This window comes from Ranitomeya imitator, chromosome 1, assembly GCF_032444005.1.
Source record: "Ranitomeya imitator isolate aRanImi1 chromosome 1, aRanImi1.pri, whole genome shotgun sequence".
Taxonomy (NCBI): domain Eukaryota; kingdom Metazoa; phylum Chordata; class Amphibia; order Anura; family Dendrobatidae; genus Ranitomeya; species Ranitomeya imitator.
This window is the reverse complement of record NC_091282.1, coordinates 393942754-393962706: the sequence shown is the minus strand read 5'-3', so window position 1 is coordinate 393962706 and position 19953 is coordinate 393942754. Positions and strand designations below refer to the sequence as shown.

The following is a 19953-nucleotide window of genomic DNA, read 5'->3' as shown; positions in this document are numbered from 1 at the left end:
AAACATCCAAAACTGCCCTTTTATGACTGGATGAATCCAGTCCTTGACTACTCTGACCTAATGGCACTTGGTACCACAGTCTGTTACCAAGGTTATTAACCTGTTACCAAGGTTGCTTCTAATGCATACAGCAAATACCCACAAATTTGTCAGGGATTAGCACATTTGATCAGGGTCACAAGACTTCCCAAGTCCAAAAGTCTAAGTGCCACTACCCCATTAACTAACACTGCACATGCCTATGGTCCCTCACCGTGTTGGCAGTCCACTTTGCAGACTGGATATGTAACAGGAAAAATGCTGCTCTAGGTTTTAGTTCAATAGTTCAGGGGACATATGACACCTGGAGGCTATGTGTCCAGGACTGTGACATTCCCAACAGACCACACTTCCTTAACAGTCTTTGGGGGACCCTCAGTGGAATTTGGACGTGACCCCATTTGTGGCTCTAGATCCCATCGGTAGCGGGCCTGCCCCCTTTTGGGTATTCCAGTACGGGGAAGTGATGATGCCTTTTTTTCCTAGAGATTTCTCGACAACCTGGTACCTCTCCACCAGGCCAACCATGTCATATGCATTCCGAGGGTGGTCTGCACCGGTTTGGGAAAGGAGTTGATGAATCTGTCATTCATCAAACGCTTGACAGTCTGGGCAGGAGTGGAAGCCTCTGGCTGCAACCACTTCTGGACTAGATGTAGCAAAGCAAACATCTGCAAGCGAGGGGGTTTGTCACAGGCATATGTCTAGTGGTGGACTTGCTGGGCTCTAACCGATACAGTTACTCCAGGCATGCTAAGATTTTGTTTTTAAACTTGGCGTATTCCTTGGCATCCTACCGTGCTAAGTCATAATATGCCATTTGGGGTTCACTTGTGAAATATGACGCCAGCACCTCAGCCCACTGATCTGGAAGAAGTCTCTCCCATCTCAAAAACCGTGGGAAAGGCTTCCACATCATCCCCCTGGATCATCTTCTGCATGGCCCATCTTACAGTCTTCCGGACATGTGAGTTGTCATCTGGACTTGGGGAAGGGGCTGCCGACATCCCATGAATCGCCTCTGCAAGCAATTCAATCTACTGCTGTTGTTGTCGGTGCTGGTCTTTCTGCTGTTGCTGTTGGAGCTGCTGCGGTTTCTGCTGAATCTGTTGCATAAGCAGCTTATTTGTCTACTGATGTGCCAGATGTTGCTACTGTGCTTTCACAAAGTGCATAATCAGGTCCTCCATGGTGTCTGACTTTGCTTCTTGACTCACTGTCAACTTCATCAAAGACATGCAGGTTATCCATAGCAGCTACACATATTCCTGGAACGTTGCCCACATTTAAAACACCAACTGTGGTAGGTCGGCTCACTCAGCTGCTCACAGAGCTAGACACAGGACTTTCTTCTGCTGGTTTATTTAAATCACGGTATAAACCAGAGCAGCGTTCAATAAAATAAACATATCCTTTCTGGAAAAAACAAGAAACTAAAAGACAGTCCTTATGCCTGCGGGAACCCGCCAACTCGGTACAATCACCAGAGTCTAGCACAGTTGTACATAAACACTTCTCTGGTGCTCTCCTTCCTCAGACACACATACAGAGAAAAAAACCTCTATGGTAGGACATTTATCTTGGCGAACCAAACCTTTTGATATGGTGAGTAATCATCCCACCCTACCCTTAGAGCTACTCACAAAAAACACAACCCTGTCAGGGCTGATTAAACCCTCTCAGCACATAACATGCTGGAAAGAAACATCTGGCTTTTCACATCATGGAAGATGGCAATCTTCGTGATACATATCTACCCTTACATTGCCAATGACCCTGTAACCCCCATCCTTAAACCTAATCACTTGGGCCACTCATAACAGCAATAACTACAATCAAGTGTTTGCATTAACGGGCAATGAGTCTTTTACAATGTTCTGGAGGAATTTTGACCCACTCGTCTTTTCAGAATTGTTGTAATTCAGCCATATTGGAGGGTTTCCAACCTTTTTAAGATCTTGCCACACCATCTAAATCGGATTAAGGTCAGGGCTTTGACTAGGCCACTCCAAAGTCTTCATTTTGTTAATCTTGAGCCATTCAGAGGTGGACTTCCTGTTATGTTTTGGATCGTTGTCATGCTGTATAACTCAAGTGCGCTGCAGCTTGAGGTCACGAACAGATGGTTGTACAATCTCCTTCAGGATTTTTTTAGTAGAAAGCCTAACTTATAGTGCAAGAGTTGTTACAGGGTCGATAGTGACTTGTAGGATTGCTGCTTCCAACAAGTGGTGCTTCAGAGTTCAAACCCTCTTCTTTGAAGAGGCAATTTGAATATTAAATATCTCAGAGGAGTATTATGCAGTGAATAAGCCTCCTTACCTCGACATGCCAGAGCTGGTATGTCACTCTCCACATGGAGAAACTTTACCCCTTAGACCTTGGTAGACAGAAAAATGTATGGTTTTCATTTACCACAGCAAGTCTTCCAGGTCCTGAATGCGCAAAACAGCCCCAGACCATCACACTACCACACCATACTTTTCTGTTGGTATGATGTTCCTTTTCTGAAATGCTGCGTTACTTCTATGCCAGATGTAATGGCACATACACTTTCCAAAAGGTCCAATTTTTGTCTTGTCAGCCCACAGAATGTTCTCCCAAAAGTCTTGGGGATCATCAAAATGTCTTCTAGAAAAACTAAAATGAGCCTTTTTGTTCTTATTACTCAGCAATGTTTTTTTGTCTTGGAACTCTACCATGCAGGACATTTTTGCCCAGTCTGTTTCTTATCGTGGAGCCATGAACACTGACCTTAACTGAGGCAAGTGAGGCCTTTTGGATGTTGTTGTGGGCTTTTTTGTGACTTATTTGATGAGATGTCGCTGCTGTCTTGGGGTAATTTTTGTCAGCCAGCTACTACTGGGAAGGTTCACCACCACTGTTCCGTGTTTTTGCCTTTTGTGGATAATGGCTCTCACTGCGGTTCGCTGGAGTCTCAAAGATTTAGAAATGGCTTTATAACCTTTTCCAGACTGATAGATCTCAATTACTTTGTTTCTTATTTGTTCCAGAATTTCTTTGGATCACAGCATGATGTCTATCTTTTCAGGAGCTTTTGGTCTACTTCACTTTTGAAAATTTAAGTGATTTTTTGATTGAGAACAAGTGTGGCTGTAATCATGCCTGGGTGTGGCTAGGTAACTTGAACTCCACTTCCCAAAGGTGATAAACCATAGTTAATTTATTCATTAAGACTAAGAGGGGTAATCACTTTTTTACACAGTGCCCTATAGGTTTGGATTTTTTTCCTTAACCTCTTAGAGACGGAGCCAATTTGGTACTTAATGACCGAGCCAATTTTTTCAATTCTGACTACTGTCACTTTGAGGTTATAGCTCTGGAATGCTTCAACTGATCCCACTGATTCTGAGAATGGTTATTTGTGACATATTGTACTTCATGTTATTGGTAAATTGTCTTCGATATGACTTCTGTTTATTTATGAAAAAATGGAAATTTGGCAAAAAGTTTGAAAATTTGGCAATTTTAATTTTTGTGCCCTTAAAGGCACAAAATAGTTAAAAAATAACATTTCCCACATGTCTACTTTATATCAGCACAATTTTGGAAACATAATTTGTTTTGTTAGGACGTTATAAGGGTTAAAAGTTGACCAGCAATTTCTCATTTTTCCAACAAAATTTTCAAAACCATTTTTTTAGGGACCACCTCACATTTCAAGTGAGTTTGTGGGGTCAATATAACAAAAAATACCCAAAAGTTACACCATTCTAAAAACTGCACCCCTCAAGGTGCGCAAAACCACATTCAAGAAGTTTATTAACCCTTCAGGTGCTTTTCGAGAACTAAACCAATGTGGAAGGAAAAAAGTAACGTTACTTTTTTCACAAAAAATTTAAATTGGAACCAAACTTTTTTTTCACAAGGGTATCAGTAGTAAATGGACCACAAAATTTGTTGTGCAATTTCTCCTGAGTATGACAATACTCCATATGTGGGGGAAAGCCACTGTTTGGGTGCATGGCAAGGCTCAGAAGGGCGGGAGCACTGTTTGACTTTTTAAAGCAAAATTGTCTGGAATCTATGACGGGCGCCATGTCGCATTTGGAGACTCCCTGATGTACCTAAACAATGGAAAAACCCCAATTCTAACTCCAACCCTAACACAGCACTAATCCCAGCTCTAACCCCAACACACCCCTAACCCTAATCACAACCATAACTCTAACCACAACCCTAACCCCAACCCTAACCCTAGCTCTAACCCCAACTCTTACCCTAGCCTCAACCCTTACCCTAGCCCCAACTCTAGCCCAACCCTACCTCTAGCTCTAATCCTATCCCCAAACCTAACCCTAGGTCTAACCCCAACTTTAGCCTCAAACCTAACCCTAATGGAAAAATATAAATAAATTGAATTTTTTTTATTATTTTTCCTAACTAAGGGGGTGATAAAGGGGGGGTTGATTTACTATATTTTTTTATTTTGATCATTGTGCTAGGGTCTATAACAGTAGTCAAAATGAACCAATAGGAGAAATCTCCTATTGTTGCCAGGTGCCGGCCAGCAGATCTTGGTGGGCGCACTGTGCATGCGCCCACTATTTTCTTCTCAGATGAAGACACCGAGGGCAAGGGGACAGGTCCAGGGTATGCAGGAGGTGCCAGAGGTACCGGGGTGCTTGGGTGACCCCATTTCTTTCTCATCTCTAGATCATATCAGAGGATAAATAAATAGGAAATCAGACTTTTTTGCGGTTGCCATTATTCCGTGAAGAATGGTGATCGCAACAGTAGGGTCGGTAAAAACCGACCTGAATCATGTTCTCCGGGGTCTCAGCTAACCCCAGTAGCCAAAACACTGGAGATTTTCTGACGCTGGGGGACTCTATAACCTTATTTCTCAGCGCCATTAAAAAGCTTTTTAATGGCGCTGAGGCAAAATTACCCGTAACTGTCACCGTTAAAAGGTGTATCGGCAGTAGAAAAGGGGTTAATAATAAAGACCTTCATTTGAAAACTGCTTTTTGCGTTTACTTTTTATCTTTATCTAATATTTTAATTTGTTTGGTGATCTGAAACATTTAAGTATGACAAGCATGCAAAAAGTCAAGAAGAGGGCAAACCTCTTGACAGAACTGTATACTTGTAAGTAACGTATACTTGTTACAATCCCTCCATTCTTCAGAATGACCATATTTTTAATGAGAGGTCAATTGCAAAGTATCTTCTTTTAACAAGCACTTTTACTTGTTTTAGAAGTTAAGAAAATGCTTCTAAGGGTGCAATCAGACGACCTTTAAGATAACATGAGTTCACAACCATCGGGTCTCACGGTAGCTTGAGTGCTTCGCAGCATGAGAACCAGCTGCTATGAACTCAGGTGACCTTACAGAAGGTTACCACAGTGCACAGGCGTGCTCACACAGAGCTTACCTGCGGTAACTTTAATTACGTCACCACTCATCACGCTAAGCTCAGTGTGCTCTGGCTGAGTGCTCACATTACTGATATTACCACTCACCACACCATCTGGATGTAGCACAGTCTGGAATCATCGTGGGACCTCATAATTATGGACTAACGGCAGACATGTGAGGATTACTTTGATTTTTTATTTTAGCCTTTGCTGGCTTTTAAAAATAGTGGGGACCCCACATCATTTTTTTGGGGTCCCTGCTTTTTAGTAAACAGTAATGGCTATGCAGTCAGCTGTGAGCTGATATTAATAGGCTGGGAATCTTTATGGATATTGGCCCCTTCCCAGAATAATAACACCAGCTCTCAGCTGTCTGCTTTTCTTATTAATGTGATTTAATGCTGTGTGGGTTTCAATGAATGGATGCATGACATTGATTATAATAGCCTACATTGATTTACATTGATTTTGGACTGTGCATTGTCTAGACTTACACAATTATATTGATTCTATCCAACCTGTTGGGTAAACTAATTAACTCAATGTTTACTGACTAATTGAAAGGGATTTAATTCATTTTTCTATACATATTTGTTTGCATTGCAGTTGTTCTGTTCTTACCCCCATTTTGCTTCCTTTTGATCCCCCTAGCCCTTACTATGACAATGTTACAACCATTTTACAGCACTAAAGTTCGGGTTCCCATTGACTTTTATTGAGTTCTGGGTCAAGTTCGGACCCGAACTGGAATGTAATTCAAGTTCGCTAAGTGAATATGTTAACCTTGAAGGAGTCTTCTGATACAGCAACTCAAAGATACTCAGAAATGCACATTTGTGGAGAGATTGTTTCTACCATTTGGATGACCTTGCCCCAGAGCAGGGTTCTCACCAGCCATACTGATTTTACTTAACACCAGACACAGCTCTTGAATATATGTAGCCTTGTTTCTGAGGAAAAGGTTGATCCTTATTTATTATCTTGGGCAAACCATTAAAGGGTACATATACGTGTATGTGTCACCCTTTCAAAGATAAATCCAGAAATACTTTACATGACCAGTTTGTTCCTCCATTACTGAGAAATCAGTGTTTCAATTGATATGTGAATGAGGTTGTAGATCTGAAGCCTCTTTTACTCCAGCTTTATTCAATGACTGGAAAAATGCAATCATATCACGTAACATTTTCCTAATTGCATCAACAACCTAAAGTACCTAAATATAATAATTTAAAAAGAAAAATCAATGTTTCTGTATAATCTTGAGAAATTGTATAGGCCCAGACAAAAAGGTATATGCAAGAAGAAGAATCTGTGTAGGGTAAAATGACCACTTATAATGCCCACATCACAATCACAACTTACTCGTAGTTTACAAATGTCTTTCCTTTCTTTGTCATTTTCCTCAGCTCTTGCTTTCAGCCATGTTTCATTTTGCAGTCTGTGTTTTTCCAACATTTCTTGAAGTTCCTGCATACAAAAATGCTGCATGAATAAGATCCTTCTTGGAGTTTCAATTTCATTGTTGATGACTCAACATTGGAATTGCAACACTAAAAAGAAAATGAATGGACATATCAAAATCACAGGATCAATAGACGTGTTGATGATAATAATGAGGAATGTAACAATGCTATTCACTTGGGAGCAATCTGAGGTATCACAGGAACTCTTTCTTTTTAAAGTCTGGCTGATTTATTTCAGTCCTTATTTTTGTCTGGCACAAAGTGAAACAATGTAGCAATTCCAAACAAAAGTGCTGGTTAGCTGCTTAGCTTAGAGTCCAACATCTTATTCCTTTCGCAAAGGCACTCAATCCAGGAGATCTACACACAACCATCTGTGAAACAAAGAGGTCTCATTTTACAAAGTGAACCACACTCAGGGGTGGAAATATGGGGAGCAGCTGTTGCTCCCAACTCTTCAGCTACTCATAATCAGCCTATCATGGCCGATTCATCACTTCTAGTCCTATATTTACTAAAGCATTACTTCAGGTTTATCTCCCATCCATGAGGTATCCTAGAGTCTCTTTACATACCTCCCCCCTCTCCTTAAGCAGTGAGCTTGGTACCTTCTACCACTAGACATGGGATTCTCAAGCATCAGCATCATCATTGTCATCAATGCATCAGCATTATCATGTAACACCTGGCTAGAAACCAGTGGGTTAAACAAGCATTTTTCTCTTTTCCCCCTCATCCACCTGAGTGGACTATGGTCTGACAATAATTAAAATTTTCGATTTGTCCACAGCGCACTTTATGGCCAAGCATTCCTTTTCTACCATGGAATAATTTTTCTCACATGCTGACAGTTTACTACTCGAGTAGAGAACAAGATGCTCCTTTCCATGTATCTTCTGAGAAAGGACCACTCCTAATCCAATTTCCAAGGTGTCCATTTGGAGTACAAATTCCTTCTTAAAGTTGGGGGCAACCAGGACCAGCTAATTACACAGAGCTACTTTCAGTTCATTGAAACGCCGTCTCCGCTTCTAACATCCATTTGGCCGTGACTGATTTTGTCCCCTTAAGGAGGTCAGAAATCATTGGCAAAGTTTGAAACGAACATCCTGTAGCACCTCATGATTCTCAGAAAGGCCCTAACTTGCTTTTTTGAGAGTGGTTTTGTTCAGTTCTGGATTGTGTCTACTTTATTGATCTGGGATGTGATTTTGCCTCTAGCTAGTACATATCTAAAGTATTTGGCCTCCTTTTTCCCCATGGCACATTTTTTGGATGTATAAAGAATCCCATCTTCCTGAGTATGAAACACACCCTTGGCCTTTCGCAGATGACTTCCACAATCTGGGCTGAAGATTATGATATCGTCCAGGTATGACACAGCGTAATTCTTATAGGGTGTGAGGATGCGGTACATGGCCCTCTGGAAGGTGGAACTCCCTGCACTCTGAACAGCATCTGGACATATTGGAAGAAACTGTTGGGAGTAGAGAAAGCCATCTTCTCCTTTGCTTCTTGTGACATGGGGATTTGCCAATATACCTTTGTTAGATCCAAAGTGGTTATGTATCTTGCTGGCCCAAGTCTCTCCATCAGCTCATTGACACAAGGCATCAGATATGCATTGAACGTGGATACTTAGTTCAGCTTTCAATAATGATAAGAGAATCTCCATTATCCATTGGGTTTTGGATCACGGATAATTAGACCACCTGCTCTTAGATTCCTCAATAAATATGAGATTCTTAATACCTCGGGCCATCTCAATGGCCATTCTGGCCACCGAATAGTCTTTAGCATCTCCGTGAATGCAGTGGACGCCCATCTTTTTCCCAGGGATCACTTGGAGAGGTAGTGTGGCCCTCACAAGGGTCACCAAACTCCCTGATTCTAGTAGTCCAGTCATTTGCAGACCATTCACTTTTACAGGACAAGCTTGGGGCCTCTCACTGGGTGGTCGACCCTCACTGTAAGGCAGACACGCATAGAATGAATACCGGCAACCCATGCCACAGTCCCTTTGCTTGATGGTCAGGAGACAATGGCCAGCTATGTGACCTGAGCCGTGGCATCTCCAGTAAATTACAACACCCGATGAGAACTTTGGCATGACCTCCGACGTTCCCTTGGACTTTAAATGCCCCACCCCCTTTTTAGCCTCTGCCCCCTGATGGGACCCCCAGTGTGGAGTGGGTTGCCTCCACAATGAACCATCGATCCCCTGTTACCTTTCAACCAGTCCCATCAAGTCACTGCCATTCCAGGATCTCCCTGGGCAACCCTAGTCTGCATAGGGCTGGGAAGGGAGTGCACAAACTAGTTCATTACAACTGGCTCTACCTTCTGTGCTGGGGTAAAGGAATTTCAGTTGCAACCACTTTTGGACAAGGTTCAGCAGATCAAACATTTGGGAGCAAGGGTGTTTGTGATGGTGATATGCACAGCGGTGGACACGCTGTGACCTGACACACCTTGTCACTCCAAGCACGCCAAAATTTCTGTTTTCAGTTTTGCATATTTTTTGGTATCATGCAAGGCTAACTCATAGTAGGCCTTTTGTGGGGTTGCCTTTAGCTACTGTGATAATTTTAGGCAAGTCAGCTGAACTTGCAGTAGGAACTGCCACAATGCCATGAACCGCCTCTGTGAGTAATTCAATCTGCTGCTGTTGTCAGTTCTGTCGCTTGAGATGTGGCATAAACAGCTTAGTTGTCTCTTGTTGTGCCAGGAGTTGTTGCTGATGCAGCTGAAACTGTTGCCGGAGCTGCTGCTGGGTGTGCACCAGGTGTTTAATCAGGTCCTCCATGCTGTCTGACATTGCTCTCTTGCTTATAACACCTTCAACCAAGACATGCAGTACTTCTGTAGCAGTCACACATGGTCCCTGGGAATGCTGCCTGCACTTCTAACACCAAATGTAACAATGCTACTCACTTGAAAGTGATCTCATGTATCACAGGAACCGTTTCTATTTAAAGTCCGGCTGGTTTATTTCAGCCCTCATAAACAACATCACAGGAAAACTTTAAATACAGCCTTTGTCCTGCACAAAGTGAAACATAAAGTAACAAGTCTCCATACAATAGTACTGGTAAGCCGACATGGCTTGGAGTCCAGCTTCTTAGTTCTTTATTACAAGTATTCAATCCAGGAGATCTTCACACCTCCATACAGGTAGCCATCTGGGAGACAAACAGGTCTCATTTTACAAAGTGAACCACACCCAGGGGTAGAGATATGGTGAACAGCCTTCTCTCCCAACTCTTCACTACTAGGTGTCCTACAGCCTTCTTACAGGAGGAAAACTACATTTTCAAAACATCAATGATTTATTCAGTATTGGGAATGAGTACCACATGCAGACATACAGACATAAACACTTTGGCATACCATCAATGAGGATATTAATGGTTTGCTGAGGACTGTTCTGCTACACTGAGTGCACTTGGGCACATAAATCATCAAGATGATGACATCACAGATGTTCTTGATTGAAGACAATTCCGGAGATGCTGCAGGCCACAACCACATGTTTAGCCCATGCAGGCTTATCAAAGTATCATGAGCAACATGTGGCTTTGGTGTTGTCTTTAAAAATGGCTTCAGGGACATTTGTTAGGGCATGTTAGGTTAGGCTATGGGTTGAACTAGATGGACTTATAGTCTTCCTTCAACCTTAATAACTATGTAACTATGTAACTTTGCAGAAATGGCTGTACCACTGGTTCCACAATTGATCTATTCTGTACTTCAACTGAAACTAGATGTCACATACCAAATCTAAGGCATCAAATAGTGTCTTCAGAAACTATCAGAAGGCATTTCTATGACATTGGGCTATGAGCCAGACATTCTGCTACAAGTGTTCTATGGAGCTTGTGCTACCACTCTCAAAGGCTATCATTGTGCAGAGTAAGATGGCAATCGAGGATGGAATAGAGGTCTATCCTCTTCAGCGTATCCTCCCAGTTTTGTCGTGGATACAGTGATAGCCAAACATTGGTCTGGATACCACGTGGGCAATGCCATGATGAAAGAAGGTCACACTGGTCCTATTCTTGTGGGATAATGTATATGTGTGGTAATCAGATCCCTCTAGTCTTCAATCCATGCACACTAACAGCTCAGCATTACAATGATTTGGTTGTGGAATAAATTGTAATGTTTTGAAAATTTTGTTTCCCTTTTTCATCATTTGTATATCATTGAAGGGAGTCTTTCATCCCAAATGTACACTGCAAATTAAACATAACCCCTTGTGGGGATGAAGCAACACAACAATAAAAATTGTTCTTTTTAAAAAAATCTGCTTTCAGTGATCCAAAAAAACAACATTATTGTAATATGCAAATAAAGGTACTCAGTGCAACCTTTGTGTGGCTAAAAATGTACCATTCCACCCACTTATTTAGATTACTGCCACTCCTTCTATGTTGATTGACAGTGTTAGCTTGACCAAAGCAGAGGAGAGCACACTGATCATTCTCTTCTTGTAATGCTGGTACACAATGACCATGTAACGCTGGTGAGTGAGAACCCACTGTGCTACGGGCCGGGCTTACCCTGGAGAGGCATGATTAAACAACTACCTTGGTTTTCACTTGAACCTCTGATGGTGAGCATAGGCTGGGCTGCGAGTAATTGCCAAGTACCACTCCAAGGCAGTCCCTGGGTCTGCAGCAGCTGACCGAAAGGTCAGAGGCACGAGTGAGCAGTACAGGTGGGCAAAGACAAAATGCAGTCAGAGGGTCTGAGGTTGGGTCAGGTAGCACAGGGTAAGTAAGAATAGCCAGGGTCAATAAGAAACAAACTAGTTGTTAATGTAGAACAGAGCACAAAGACACGTATACAAGTGAACTAACATTGAAGGAACAAATGTTCAGGCAAGGAGTGGTTGATGTAGCTGCTAGATATAGAGCATGCAAACAAAGGGTTGGCAAGGGAACCTAATCTCTGCAGGACACGGCAGGGTTAAATTCCTACCGGCTGTTCCCCCCCCCCCAAGGCCAGATGGAAACACCATGCAGGTGCATGAGTGCTGCATGCAGCAGACTCAGTGGGATGAAAACCACATGGTGATCAGAGCGGTGCTAAAGGGGCCTATGAGTCACTGTCATGTCACTTCTTGCTTCTGCATTGCTCATCTCCTCTGTAATCATTTCAGTGCAGGAGACAACTCATAATTCATTCTCTTGGTGATCACATCGGTATAGCTGTGTATCGATGTTAGCAGCAAGAAGAGTGATTTGTGCGCCCTCCTGCACTGAAGTGATAGCAAAGGAGACAAGACATGTGAGAAGCGAGGAAAGAGTGATTGGTGTGCTCTCTCTTGCACTGAAGTGATAGTGGAGTAAACGAGCAATGTCAGAAATGAGGAACCAAGAATTCACACCAGGAATTGAAGCTCGAGGGAGATAATTTGCATATTCCTGGTGCATTCTGTAAACAGTGAGGAGTCGCCGCGAGTTTGGGTGTAGATGGATCAAACTGCTTGGAGGAAGTCATCAAACCAGAAATTTAATCTTTACGCTGATTCCACAGAAATTCATTTTGTTCAACATGGAGAATATTATCCATATGGTGTGCTGCAATGTGTGCTATATATTTAAAGACTTGCCAGAGGCAAAGACAAGATTTACGTTTCAGGTATGCAAGCTTGTTACTCTGTTAGCAGAAAAGAAGCAAAATCTTCAAGAGAGAAGAGCTACATTGAAGCTCATCAAAGATTTCCTTGACAGAGCAGAATAATCTCTTCAAAATGTTGCAAGAGAAGAACTTTTCAGTGTTCCTGCAGAAGCTAATGACAGAGTAGAAATAACTGTTCAGAATGGTTGACGATAAGCACCTTTCAATGTACCTGCAGAAGAAGAGAAATGGAAGCATGGAGGATGAGGAGTCAGCACCCACAGTGTTGGAGAACCATTGCCAGGCTCTCACGTAGGACAAGCATGAAGATGTATATCAAAAAAGTGCTTTGTCCTCAACGAACACGCCACAATAAGATATCAGAAGCCTATTGAAGGAAGAAAAAGAAGCACTGTGGTGAAGAAGAAAAGTAGAGTGGTGATCGTGGGGGATCTGAGTGTAACAGAAGCCGCTATCTGCTAACCGGATATTACCTCACGAGAAGTGTGCTGTCTTCCATGTGCCAAAATCAATAATGTGTTTGATAGGGTATCAAAACTCTTCAGTGCTGCAGACGACTACCTACATCTACTAATACATGTAGTATCAAACGACACAGTATAAAAGGACCTAGAAACTATGCAGAGACTTTGAAGACCTAGACCAGAAAGTGAAGGAACTGGGAGTGTAGGTTGTCTTCTCATCCATCCTCCCAGTGGATGGACATGAACCAAGGAGATTGAACAGGATTCTACAGGTGAACAACTGGCTACGTCAATGGTGCTGTGAGTAACGTTTTGAGTTTCTTGACCATGGAGTGAATTACGTGTATGATGTACTACTTGCTAGAGATGGGTTGCAACTTGCGAAAACAGGAAAACACAATCTTGGTCCTAATTCTTACCAACAAGGAGGAAATGGTTGAGGAAGTAAAGGTGGCTGGGAATTTAGAAGGCAGTGATCATGCTATCCTCGAATTTTGGATTACAAGAGGAGGTAGACCAAGGAGGACTCACGTTAAGGTTGGACTTCAATAAGGCAGATTTTAATGAACTTAAAAAGAGGGTAGGAAAGGTCCAATATCTGGATGCTCTAAAGGACATAAATGTTCAAGAAGAATGGGAGATTTTGCTAAATGAAATTCTCACTGAAAAATCGGTAACAATCTCAAAAAGAAGAAAAAAGAATTGGAAGCATTTAAAGAGGCCAGGATGTATGAACTCAGAACTTAATTACGTGTTAAAAAGGAAGAAAATGTATCTTAAATGAAAATAGGGTGGCATATCTAAAGAAGAATATAATACTCTTTGCAGGGAAACCATTAGAAGAGCTGAAGACAGTAATGAAGTAAGGCTTGGAAGGGAGACCAAAAACAGTAAAAAAGGATTTTGGGTATGTGTCAAAAACAAAAGAAAAGTTAAAGATGCTATAGGAATTTTACAGGATGAAATGGGTGAAGTGGTCAAAAATGATGTTGAGAAGGCCGAACTTTTACATTCTTATTTTGCATGTTTTCTCTAAAGAAACAATTGTAACCTCAACTGATCGTCATGGTGCCATCAAAGGAATAAAAGAATCCCCACTATCTATAAACAGAGAGCTGGTGATGGAACACTTAGCTAATTTAAATGAATTGAAATCTCTTGGTCCAGATGAATTGTATCCTAGGGTACTGAAAGAGTTAGCAGAGGAAATTGCAGAACCACTAGCCGGAATCTTTGAAAAATCCTGGAGAACAGGAGAAGTCCCAGAAAATTGGAGAAGGGCAAATGTCGTCCCTATTTTCAAAAAGGAAAAGATAACGGAGCCAAGAAATGACATGCCAGCGAGCCTTACTTCTATATCATGAAAGATCTTTGAGCAAATTATTAAACAGCATGTATGTAAGTACTTGGATAAGAATACAATAAATAACCAGAGCCAGCATGGGTTAGTAGCAAACAAGTCATGCCAGACTAATCTAATTTCCTTCTATGATGGAATCACTGGCTGGGTGGATCAGGGAAATGTGATAGATATAGTATATCTCAAATTCAGCAAAGCATTTGATAAAGTATCTGATACTTCCTTATTGAAAAAATTACCAAGTATGGGATTGACAAGGAAACGGTTAGGTGGATTCATAACTGGCTCAGTGATCGTACTCAGAGTGGTAATAAATGGTTGCACATTCAATTGGAAGAGTGTTTCAAGTGGTGTACCACAAGGCTTTGTCCTGGCCCCAGTGCTGTTAAACATTTTTATAAATGATCTAGATAAGAAAACTGAAGATAAACTAAATAAATTTGCAAACTATACAAAGCTAGGAGGGAAAGCTAACATTAGAGAAGACAGAGAAAGGATTCAGAAGGATGTAGATAAGCTTGAACAATGGGCAGCAAGTAATAGAATGGTATTTAACAGGAGGAAATGCAAGATTCTACATCTGGGCAAGAAAAATGAAAATTACATCTACAGAATGGGAGGAATAGAACTAGGCGACAGCATGTGTAAAAAAGACTTGGGTATAGTAATAGATCACAGACTGCACATGAGTCAACAGTGTGATGCAGCAGCAAAAAAAGGCAAACACATTTCTAGGATGTATTAAGAGAAGCATTCAGTCTATGTCACGTAAAGTAATTATCCCCCTCTACTCCTCCTTGGTCAGACCTCATCTGGAATATTGTGTCCAGTTCTGGGCATCACATTTTTAAAAAGACATTGAAAAACTGGAGCAAGTTCAGGGAAGAGGTACTAGGATGGTGAGCAGACTGCAAAGTGTGTCCTATGAGGAATGGTTAAAGGATCTGAGAATATTGAGCTTGCAAAAAGAAGTCTAAGAGGAGAGTTAATATCTGTATACAAATATCTGAAGGCACATGGAAACACAAGAAGCAATGGAATGCAACTGAAAGGTAGAAGATACAAATTAGGTATTAGAAAAAAACCTTTTGAAAGTGAGGGCGATCAATGAGTGGAACAGGCTGTTATGAGAGGTGGTGAGACTCCTTCAATGGAAGTCTTCAAACAGAGTCTGGACAGATATCTGTCTGCAATGGTTTAGTGATTCCTGTGCTGCATTGAACAGGGGATTGGACACGATGATCCATGAGGTCACTTCCAACTCTAACATTCTATTATTTGAATGCTCTCTCTTGAACTGAAGTGATGGCACAGATGATGAGCAATGTCATAAGCGAGGAAAGAGTGATTTGTGTGCTCTCTCATTAACGAGTGACACATAACAGAGATTTATCTTCCTACAGCGCTGGCTTGAGATAAACCAGCACTGTCCAAATGGGTGGGGGAACTGAGCACCGACACATTTAGCCACACTAAGGGTACCGTCACACTATACCATTTCGATCGCTACGACGGTATGATTCGTGACGTTCCAGCGATATCGTTACGATATCGCTGTGTCTGACACGCAGCAGCGATCAGGGATCCTGCTGAGAATCGTACGTCGTAGCAGATCGTTTAGAACTTTCTTTCATCGCTGGATCTCCCGCTGTCATCGCTAGATCGGTGTGTGTGACACCGATCTAGCGATCTAACGATGCGATCCAGCGATGCGTTCGCTTGTAACCAGGGTAAACATTGGGTAACTAAGCGCAGGACCGCGCTTAGTAACCCGATGTTTACCCTGGATACAAGCGTAAAACTAAAAAAAAAAAAACAGCACATACTTACATTCTGGTGTCCGTCAGGTCCCTTGCCGTCTGCTTCCCGCACTGTGACTGCCGGCCGTAAAGTGAAAGCAGAGCACAGCTGCTGTGCTTTCACTTTCACTTTACGGCCGGCAGTCACTGAGTGCGGGAAGCAGACGGCAAGGGACCTGACGGACACCAGAATGTAAGTATGTGCTGTTTGTTTTTTTTTAGTTTTACGCTTGTAACCAGGTTAAACATCGGGTTACTAAGCGCGGTCCTGCGCTTAGTTACCCGATGTTTACCCTGGTTACCCAGGGACCTTGGCATCGTTGGTCGCTGGAGAGCTGTCTGTGTGACAGCTCCCCAGCGACCACACTACGATTTACCTACGATCACGGCCATGTCATATCGCTGGTCGTGATCGTAGGTAAATCGTATAGTGTGACGGTACCCTAAGATATACTGATCACCTTAATTAGCATATTACAATGACGTTTCTTGTAGCAACAAGGGATTAGATTTAAAAGCATAAAAGATTTTTGTTGTTGCTCCATTGTCTACAAAGCTTTATGGTTAGCTTGGAGTGTAAATTTGGGGTGACAGACACCCTTTAATATAACTATTGATCTCGTGATTTCCATAATTTTTTTTTTAATATTGCAATTTCAATTTTGAGTGATACATATACACTCCTAGTTCTGTCTATCTGTTTATTTATATTTTTAGAAGAGTAGAAAAATATTTCAGGCACACTGGATTACATCACAATACTAGGTAACATTATATAATCAGTTTAAACCGGTCAATGCCACTTTTCATTCTACCACCAAAAAATAAAAGGGAGGAACACAAAGTGAAAAATGGAATAATAGAACCAATGGTTCAAACCTGTTGGCGTAGCTTGTACTGTTTGTTGAATTCTTCTTTTTCATGAAGGAAAGCAGCTTGATCCTGGGCAAACCTTCCTCTTTCACTAAAGATACATGAAGTTTAAACATTTTATCTATCATCTACTAAAACATACTAGCACAAAGGAAAAGGTGAAGAATAGTTTCTTACAGAAACCGATTGGGTTTCAGCTCTCATGTGACATAGGCTCTTTAGAAAATAACTGCCACAGTGTTATCATACTGAAAGGGGCTTGTGTCATTTGTGAATACCATTGCCATTAAAGGGTGTACTTGGCAACAATGATTAGGTAGGTTGTATGTCTAAAAGTAAAAACCATATGTCGTAACCTAAGGTTTTCCTCCAAAACATTGCCCACTGCATGACACTGCCGCAGTATGTTTAGCTTTTTTTTCCATTGTGCTTCCTGGTGTAATTTCTTCCCTAGATAAGGTCCCAGTACTGCAGTGAACAGGAGTCAGCATGGGTACTGTAGCTAAAGCCATATCCATAGCACTGTGCTCTGACACCTATGTATCGTAGGCAGCTATTTGTGCTAAAAAGCTCTTGAGTAAAATCACACCAATTTAGCCTTCCCGGCTATTGTATCTGTAATACTTGGGTGCATTGTCAGACTAGGGAACATTGAACCTTCCAGAGGACTTGATTTTGAGGGCCTAGCTTTCATCAAGTCAAAGTCAATGCATTATCCTTAAAGGGTTTTATGGACCAAGGCTAATTTTTGGCTGGCACTTTATCTTGTGGTATTCCCATAAGGTGCACAATGTTAGGATTTAGTTCTACTTGCCAATAGGCTCTGCTAGTTCAATTGGTCATCACATAATTGCTCGTGTGATTTGCCTGCATGTGGTCATGTGGAAATGAGCTAATCTTCCTGTTTCTCTGAATGCCAATGTTAAAGCATTGAGAGAAGAAGAGATAAAAGTTAATTGGCATCTAACAAATATGCAAATCGCATATGAATGATCACGTGATGACTGATCAAACTGTCAAGCAGAGCTGAATCCTAACAGCGTGTATACTACACACTGTTAAGTTTCAGCCTAAAGAAAATTAGCCCTGGCTAGCAAAACCCCTTTAGGCATCTTTCACACGTCCATGTCTCTAGTACGTGTGGTGACAGTTTTCACACGTACCGGAGACACGTACACACGTATGAATGGGTCTATGCACATGTCAGTGTGTTTCCACGGACCGTGTGTCCGTGGACAAAACATGCTGACATGTCTGTTTTTTGCTGTCATCATGGATGGCAAAACGTCCCGCACACGTGCACATGGAAAGCACACTATGATGTCCTCCGTGTGGCATGGACGGCCGCCGGGGAACAAGCACTACTGTAAACGCTGTTCCCCGGCGGCAGGTGCTGAATCCGGTTGTCATCATTCTCCCCTGCTATGCCAGAGAGCAGAGAATGATGAGCGTTATTTTAAAGTCTGAAGGTCAGCAGGTGGTGGCTTTTGGGACTGTTACCCCCATCATCCGACACCTGCTGTCGCTGATAACAGTGATGGTAGGTGCGGAGGATAGGGTATTCCACAGCCACTGGCTGCGATCGTTCGGAAATAAATGAATGAAAAACCCGGCATGGGTTCCCCCCTATTTTTTTTAACCAACCAGACAAAACTCGCAGCTGGGGGCTGCAACCCCAGCTTTCAGCTTCTGCAAGGTTGATTATCAAGAATAGAGGGGTCCCCACATTGTTTTTTTAATTATTTAAAAAACAGCATGGGGTCCCCCCTATTTTTGACAACCAGCCTTGCTAAAGCTCGACAGCGGGGGGCTGCTATTCTTAGACTGGTAAGGGGCCATTGATATAGGCCCCCAGCCTAAAAACAGCAGCCCCCTGTTTTTAGGCTGGAGGGGCCTGTATCAATGGCCCCTTTCCAGTCTGAAAATAGCAGCCCCCAGCTGTGAGCTTTAGCAAGGCTGGTTGTCAAAAATGGGGGGGACCCCATGCTGTTTTTTAAAATTATTTAAATAATTAAAAAAAAACAGCATCCGGACCCCTCTATTCTTGATAATCAACCTTGCAGCAGTTGACAGCTGGGGGTTGCAGCCCCCAGCTGTGAGTTTTGTCAGGTTAGTTAATGAAATAGGGGGAACCCACATCAGATTTTTCATTAATTTATTTCTGAATGATCGCAGCCAGCGGCTGTGGAATACACCCCCATCCTCCGCACCTACTGTCACTGTTATTAGTGACAGCAGGTGTTGGATGATGGGGGTAACAGTCCCAAAAGCCACCACGTGCTGTTGTTCAGACTTTAATATATCGCTCATCATTCTCCTCTGCTCGCCGACAGAGCAGGGGAGAATGATGACAGCCAGCTTCAGCACCAGCCACCGGAGAACAGCGCATACTCTAGCGCTTCTTCCCCGGTGACTGTGTGGTACTGATGTGGTACCGTTTTTTTCGGTACCAGAAATATATGGACTCTTGAAAGAGGCCTTAAAGGGAACCTGTCACCTGAATTTGGCGGGACTGGTTTTGGGTCATATGGGCGGAGTTTTCAGGTATTTGATTCACCCTTTCCTTACCCGCTGGCTGCATGCTGGCTGCAATATTGGATTGAAGTTCATTCTCTGTCCTCCATAGTGCACGCCTGCACAAGACAAGATTGCTTTGCGCAGGCATGTACTACGGAGGACAGAGAATGAACTTCAATCCAATATTGCAGCCAGCATGCAGCCAGCGGGTAAGGAAAGGGTGAATCAAACACCCGAAAACTCCGCCCATATGACCCAAAACCAGTCCCGCCAAATTCAGGTGACAGAGTCCCTTTAATGATAATGACACATTGGAAAATGAATGGGCTGTTTTTGCGCAATTTAAGAAAACAAATGGAGTAATTATAAGGATGGAGAACGGGTTTTATTTAAAAAACTGAAAACA

The 19953-nt window shown here is 42.3% G+C and overlaps 1 protein-coding gene across 2 annotated transcripts in view; it reads right to left on the bottom strand.

Moving 5' to 3' along the window:
• LOC138674246 (uncharacterized) overlaps positions 1-19953 on the bottom strand; it is a 205363-nt gene that overhangs the window by 9434 nt on the left and 175976 nt on the right. The window contains exons 17-18 of one of the 2 annotated variants that reach the window (XM_069762139.1): positions 17037-17121; positions 6788-6892 (exon numbers count right to left, since the gene is read on the bottom strand). In XM_069762139.1, the coding sequence (XP_069618240.1) occupies positions 6788-6892; positions 17037-17121 (190 nt within the window). The remainder of the gene's footprint in view (positions 1-6787; positions 6893-17036; positions 17122-19953) is intronic. The other variant, XM_069762141.1, reaches the window with a different exon arrangement.